The 7,824-nt window shown below is 42.4% G+C and overlaps 1 protein-coding gene across 1 annotated transcript in view; it reads right to left on the reverse strand.

Annotated features, from left to right (window-relative positions):
* Positions 1-6,971, reverse strand: part of TRIM23 (tripartite motif containing 23) — a 742,058-nt gene extending 735,087 nt beyond the window's left edge. Inside the window, exon 1 of the mRNA XM_069627357.1 lies at positions 6,833-6,971. Within this exon, the coding sequence (XP_069483458.1) occupies positions 6,833-6,925 (93 nt within the window). The 5' untranslated portion in view covers positions 6,926-6,971. The remainder of the gene's footprint in view (positions 1-6,832) is intronic.
* Between the last annotated feature and the right edge of the window lie 853 nt (positions 6,972-7,824).

The raw sequence follows: 7,824 nt of genomic DNA on the forward strand, positions 1-7,824 counted from the left end.
CAGGAACACTGCAACAATGATCAGCGCTGGACTGAAGTAAACTGAGGCTTTTAAAGCTCCTTAACGAGCACACCCCTCAGGTGTGCCGCCTGCTGCACCTGCAGCCACAGGTGTTGCCTATCCTCCACCCAACCTTGTCCTGCAAGGGAGGAGGTGAGGCAGTGAGCCAGGCATTCTGGGAAGCATAGTCATTAGATTAACGTAGCATGCTGGCTGCCAAAAACCTGGAATGGATCCGGAAGGGAAGTAACTTGGAAAATAAGGTTTTAGCGCTCCCAATTCATCACAGCACTGTAGCATAAGGTTCGGAGGAAATGTCCAGTAGGGAAAAAACCCCAAAACATGCCCCAAAGTGACAGGAACGGGAGCGAAGGGAGCGAGCCGTGACAATATTCTCGACAGTTGGATCTTCCCACATATCTAATGCAAATCTAATTTTCCCTTTTACCACTTCATGACAATGCACTGAAAATTAAGGAGCAAGATTCTGCATCCACTTCTTTCTTTCAGTTATCAACAACAACAAGGGCCTATTAGGTAATTTTATTTCACTTTTCAATTACGAGAATGTATTATGCTTGGAATTTCAAATATCATGAAATCGTTTATGTATCCTGTCGGTTGTTTACACTAAGTGTGTGGGTTTCTCTTTATATGTACCATTGTCTGCATCCCATTGTCTCTGTTCCATTTTGCGGTTTTCATCCGTACTAAAACAAGTACTGTGTTACAGGGGGATGCTGGTACTTCGACTACAATTACATCGTCCTTTGCAGCTGGTCCAGAGTATGAGGTATGCCTACTTGCAGTTCCCTCGAATGAAAGAAAGTAAATCCTACATAGGATACTATTAGACAGTGACATTCATACAAACGTGCAGTGTTTCAAACTTTTATGATTTCAGTTCTAACGTTACACTTCATCCCTAATGCAGAATACATTGAAAAAGAGGGCAACATATCAGTATGGTTTGCATGGTGATCTCTGATCAAGTACACTTGCCACCAATCAGGTGAAATTTGAAATGTATATTTTGACTAAATGACGTACACTATTTGCGAGGGTATGTGTGTAAGCGATGTGTGCGATGAAAGATTTTAATTTCCAATACAATTGACTTTTGTTTTTTTTAATGAATATTCTACTGAAGGAATGTACACAAGGTGTGGAATTAGAAGTGGAGGCACATGGATCAGAGGTTATGGATCAGCTTGCTGGTGCGGTAGTTACAGAGAAGGCCATGGGTTCACTGAAAATCAAGAAAACAAGGCTAACTACATTTTCGTTTTCTAGAAGTGTTTTTGGGCTGGTCTTTACTTCATAGCATGCTACTGTATTTATAGTGCTATTTTCTGTATGTATGCTATACATTGAACATGTTTTTACAACACATCTCCTAGAGGCCCAGAAGGAAAAGAAGTATAAAGACATAGATAACAAATGAAACCAAAGAAGTTGCTTTCCAAACAGATTTCACCATGGAGCAACTACTATTTGAGGCGCAGCGTGGTCCAGTCAACAAGCAGACTTGTGATGCTTACACCCAATGGCCTGAAACTGAATTGAATGTGATCGGCAAAGCCAGCACAGTGTTCTTGGACCATTGCTACAATGTGAGAACTCGACAAGTGGAAACTGAATATAATGAAGATGCAATGGAATTCCTCGCAGACCACTTGACACAATCTACAAAAGCAAAAAAAGGTCCACCCAATAAAAAATTGAATTTGACAGTTCCTCCAATTTGTGTGCAAATATCACAAGCTGACCTAGCAATTGCTCGATGATCTTGCCAAAGATCTCAACTTCAGTTTGGCTGGTTTGGACGATTTGTCCACCACAGTTGAGTCACACCCACAATTTATGCAGGACGATTGGCTAATAAAGGAGCAAAAATACATTGTATTCGACACCTGCTTGGTAGACATACTGATGCTGAAGTGTGGCCATACATTGAGGGTGAAAATATGCGGGCAGCCATTGGTGCATGTGTTTCGTGTATTACAAGGCACTAACCTGAAAATCCAAGCCAGCTGTGTCAGCCTCCATCATACATTTTCATGGTCCGCCCAACCGATGCTGGGCAAAGTGCCAGCTAGAAATCTACTATGTTCAGCAGCTTTACTTTTCAGTGGTTCGACTTTCAGCAAGATGTCCAGTTTCTGTCAATTTGTGGGAGTTCAGTCACTTGCTAAAACCCAGTACTACAAATATCAAAGGGAATTCTTATTCCCCGCTATTAGTCAAGCCTGGAAAATTGAACAGATGTCAATTGAAAGCCCATTCTCTGGCAAACGGTTCTGGCTAGCTGGCGACAAACAGTGCAACAGCCCCGGCTTTTCAGCAAAGTACTGCATATACCACTTTCAAGACATGGAAACTAAACAAAATTGTGAGTTCAGAGATCGTGCGAGAGCAGTTTCCAAACATTCGTCATCAATTTGATGAATGGCACGTTGCCAAATCAGTGAGTAAAGAAATCACAGCTGCTGGTAAAAAAAAAGGGTTCGGAAAATATTTTACAGTGGTCTCAGTCTTTCAGCAACCATCTTTGGTGGAGCTCCAAAACTTGTAATGGGTCTTTGTTAATTCTACTTCAAAAATGGCGCTCATTGATGCACCACTGTTCCAACGTTCACTCATGGACAGAAAACCAACATTTTCACGAATGTGCACATGGACCTTTATCGGAGGAGCAGGAACGCAAGAAGAAGTGGTTGCCATGTTCACCTCCACACAAAGCTCTTGAGAAGATTGTGTTCGATAAAAACTATTTCAAGAGATCTAAAGGGACTCACAGAATTCTGTCACACCGGAGATTTGTAGGTGTTCCACAATATGTGCCTGAAGTACAGACCCAAATGGTTGCATTTCGGCATAGACGGTATGCAAGCTCAAACATTACTAGCTGTATTAGCGCATAACAAGAACTTAGGGAGAGAACAATCGAGGACTGCCAGAAACTTTGGGATTCTTCGTTACACATTGGCCTTTGATAAACAAAGCAAAAAATGGGGGGCAAAGCGAATATAACAGGAAATGGAATTCGATTTTGTGAAAGATCTCACTTTGACTGTGTTGGCCATGCATACTCATGGAATGGATCCTGATCTTATTCCTAGGGCACATACAATGCCACAAAACATTGCAAAAAAGCCCTGTCCAGCTAAAGCTGAACTTGTGAACAGTTGACTTACCGGTATAAATGATTTTCAGCAGTGTTCTTAATGTGCTCACTATAACTTTTGGGATAAGTACCGCAATGTTTGTACACCAACAATGGAATGCTATTAAACTCGAATTTCAATGCTATAAAAAGTATTAAGAAGTGTTTAATTATGCAGATTTTATCCAGTTTATGATTAATGTATATCTTTTGCCTTCTCTTCATTCATATTACTGATCCTCGAACGATAACATACATGTCTGTGGTTGCTAAGTGCCCGTTAATCCCTCTGATAGACGCAAACCACATCGACACATGCAGTGCATGGCTCTGGCGTTGATGGCCTGAATTGTCTTTTTAAATGTATCCTCTTTGTCAACTTTTTGCCCCGCTCTTCTCCCTTTTCCCCCTGAACTGGACCTGTGCGATCATCTGCCCTGCTTGGGTCCTCAGGATATAGGTAGACGTGTGTTGCTTTTTGGGAGAATAGATTACTACATGGGATAAGGGTTGTGATGTGGGTCCTTGACTGATCTGGGCACGGGAGGGTCAGATGGAAATCAGCATGAAAGGGACTGCAGGGTCTGAACTGGTGGGCTCAGGCCTGGCGGGGTGGAGGTTGTTAGTGCACGGGAAGTTCAGTGGAGATGAATGGGCACTTGGATTTCTGACTTGTCAGTGTCTGTTATACGCAGGGCACATTCCTCCGCGAGAACAGGGCACGCACAGACGTGGCAATGGGGTGGGCAGGCTGAGCGAGGCGCTGGGGATGGGAGAGCTGCATTTGTACAGAGAGAGTGATTTTTAGGCCTAGTAGAAAGATGTCATTTGGGCCATTTCAAAATGCTTTCCTAATGCTGGGCTTGAAACTATAGTGTATGTGTTATTTGCAATGGGGTGTGGTGTAACGGGATGTCGGGTTATTATATATGTAATGTTTCAAGAGTGACGAACGAGGGCGAGGGCAAGGATCATCTACTTCCCAACCAGTAAGATCGTTGTCTCGTCTTCCCTCTGCATTGCCTCGTCGCACCTTGAAGCACTTGTGCATTGGCGTGTTATAAATGCAATATAATATCTTCATATGCTATCACAGTCTGTTTCAGATAGACACAAATGGAATCTTAGGTTACACCAGACTTCAGTGGCTTGTATTATCTGTCAGTGTAACTGGTGGATGCCAGCAAACAATTTGTTTATTTTTCGAACCTATTTCGAATGACACGTTGGTCGCCCGGGCTCATCGCTCCCATGGAGTGAAGGTCACTTTGTTTGATGTTGCTTGCGGGTAGTTCACACCGAAGCGTCTTGTACAGTATGTTTTAGATTTATGGCTTCCCTTCACAAAAACGAAACCGACCAGGCATACAAGTTCTAAAGAAGCCTCAATTATTCAACCTTGGATGAAAGGGAGGATTCGCTATGGCTTGAAAGGCGGAAGGTGTTGAATACCCACAAAAATGATAGTTTCACTATTTTAAAACTGGACATTGGAACATGTATTTTCATTCTATGACAAAACTGCTGTTCTGATCGGACACTCTGCGTTACGCTAAGAAAATGGAAATACCAAATATTATGCAAGTTAACTATTCAGTTTAAAGACGAGTTTATAGACCAACGAGTAAAGGTTTCATTTTCTGATCGGTATTGCTTGCTTACATTGTTATCGGTTGTTAGTTGGAGCATATTGTGACGATTATTCATCGACGACCCGCAAATACAAACTGTATGCAAGCTAGTGATATCTAAACCACTTCTTCCATGGCAAATCAGTGTGTGCTATCAACGTAGCATTATTGAATGAGCCGGGTGCAGAACATTTTCCAAGGGGACTTGGTTTGCTTGTTGAAATTTGATTTTGCCGGTTCCCTTACATTTTTAAAAAAGGTAGCAGGCGCCCTTCGCTAGAAAGGACATGGCATGATAACCTGTTATGTTTTTTTTTTCACGCTTGTCCGCAGCTGTGTGTTTCCATTGTTTGTGGTTTGTATTCATTATTAGGTTTCACCCGGTGCAGAATTACAGGCTAAATGGATCAATTTGAATAAATAACGGCTACTAAAATATATTTTTATTTCGTTTTCTACGCAGCTATATTTTGCCGTTCTGCAAATGCCATAGTTTCCAGATTGCAACCGATGGATTTTCCAGCCAGTAGTGGCAGATATGCCTAAACAGATGGATTTCCATTACGCTGATGTGGGAGGATCGCCCGGGCCCGATATGGCCTTTGGCGGTACCAGAGACAAGGAGCAACCTGTCATTGTTTACAGTGGTCTAGCAAGAAGCTGATGCCGAAGCCTTGCAATTCAAGGTGCTTCAAATGCGCATCTTCTCTCGAAAGGAACACCGTGTCACTCATAAAAAAGTTTTGATAATATAACTCAAGGACTTCCAATAACTGGTGGTAAATTAAAATCACTGGATGTTCTCCAAGCGTTTTTGTAAAATAAAAGCACATTGTAAATTGAAGAGTATTGAGGTTTCCTTTAAAAATAGTGTTTTCTATTCCGATTTGGGACGCGCTCTGCTGTGAGAGGGTGTGTGTTGATATTCTGGGTTCTGTGTCTACTGACGTTAAGACGTAGGTGATGACTGGGCGTGTTTGGCTACGCTGCCCACTAACATGAAAATAGGTGGAGAATATCCCTTGGAACAGTGATGTCAGCTTCAGGGGCAGGTGATATGATTTAGTGCTGCGAGGGCACTTGAACTTAGGGCGATCGATCCACGGAGAAGATTAGCACAAGATGGTCAGTCCCGCTCATTGATTTCGCATGTGTAAAAGTGTGGAAAACTAAGGTAAGGTGCACAGGAAATGTATTCACGATTGATCACAGTTTGCTTAAAACCACATGCCCGAATGCTCAGGACAATAACATTTTTGAGCGCACTATTCCTTTAAGGATATTTGTACCGCACTATCATCACTGGAGTGGTCGTTAGTTCACCAGTTTTCCTGTTCCCACAAGACGGCCATGGTGAAAAAGGGTGGGTCACAGTGAGAAGTGCGTACAAATGTAAGTGATGCTCTGCAAAAAATCGGTATGAGGTGCAGAATGGGTGCACCAATGATTCAGGTGACCATTCCTCTGTAAAAACTGTAGGAAAACTTAAATTAAGTTTTGTCTATAACGATTTGTTTACCAAACAACGAAATACTGGCAAGTAAAAAAAAAAGAATGTGGAGTTTTCATTCTGAGACCACTAACACCGCAACCAACATAAGAAATGGAAATTCCTTCATTTACTTGCGATGCACTTTAAACTGATGCTACTTGCGGCACCAGTACAAATTGACATATAGTTCTAAGAAATGCATCTACGGCTGCAATAGATAGAAAGTTAGAAACATAGCCTCAAGCAGGCAGCCGTTATGTCGGCCCTGATTTTGTCAATTCCAAGGAAGACTATTTTCCCAAGCCTAACTGCCTCTTCCAGACTCCACCTTCCAGTTACTTACAGGATGTACTATTGTACGAACACAATATTTTAACAGTAAACGTTAATCTCATACACTTCTATTTGGATTATGGACGAACAAACCCATGTCTGGAAGAGTAAGTAATGGGGGCGTCATGACGACATATGAACCTTGCCAACAGTACGGGGCGTCCCGGAAGAAATGGGGCAGGGTTAACGATCAACCTCCTTCCAACTCACCTTCACTGCGCCTCTGCTGTGTTTCCCGACACTGACACCCCCATCCATCCCGGCCCCGCAGCCAGCCCTGTTGTTGACAGCCGCGGCAGCCATGCTGACATGTCGACCTTACCAACCGGGATCCTACGTGAGGTGGCGAGCGTAAGTGGACTGGCATGGTCAATTTCACAAAACAGAAATACGGATATAAAGCAGGTCAGCCTACTGTAATTATTACAGGATAGGCACGTAAGTCTTTTGACAGCGCAGGTTTGAGGACAAAAGCGCTCTATTAGGACTAAACCATTTTTCGCAACCCCCTCCAGTTTTTAACAAGTGGTTCATTCCGACTTCTATTTAAAAAGCGGAGTGCGCATGCGTTGCAGTATTACAAGCCACACACCTGGTCGTTCAAAGGGGCTGATAGGTGAAACAAAAAGCAACTGAAGCAGAAACAGGGAGTGGGTGAGCCAAATGTGGCACGTGCCCCACCATGTCACCAATCTCTGGACTGGTTGATGTAAAATTGACTGTTTAAATAACTTGAAAGACATTAAACAAGTGTAAAACACCCTCTGAATCATTGTGGGATATTATAAAACTAGAAATTCAGACCTTGTACTCAAATTCTATTAAAGACATAGAGGCTTGGATTATGCTTTGTCTTTTTTCACTTCTTAAGCAGCATTATCAAACCAGTAATAAATAGTAAGAATGATATAGAATAACTACAAGTCCCACTTGGTTCGAGTCTTTGGTAGTCCAAGTATTATTGGTCCTGAAAAACCATGTGATAAAACTGTCCAATCCATAGTCACATATCCCCATAAACACTGCAACTCCTTTGAACCTCTTTGCTGTTCGAGCAGCAAGTTAAGTATAACATTATTTAATTTCATTGATTGTGTGTGTGACATTAGTTAAGGTGTTTTTGGACTGCGCGCATGTTGAAGTGTTGGCGTAGCGCAGTGTTCACATTGGTGAGACGGGGCATATCCTCGAAGGAAATTAGT

This window comes from Ambystoma mexicanum, chromosome 6p (assembly GCF_040938575.1).
Source record: "Ambystoma mexicanum isolate Mex_15411 chromosome 6p, UKY_AmexF1_1, whole genome shotgun sequence".
Taxonomy (NCBI): Eukaryota; Metazoa; Chordata; class Amphibia; order Caudata; family Ambystomatidae; genus Ambystoma; species Ambystoma mexicanum.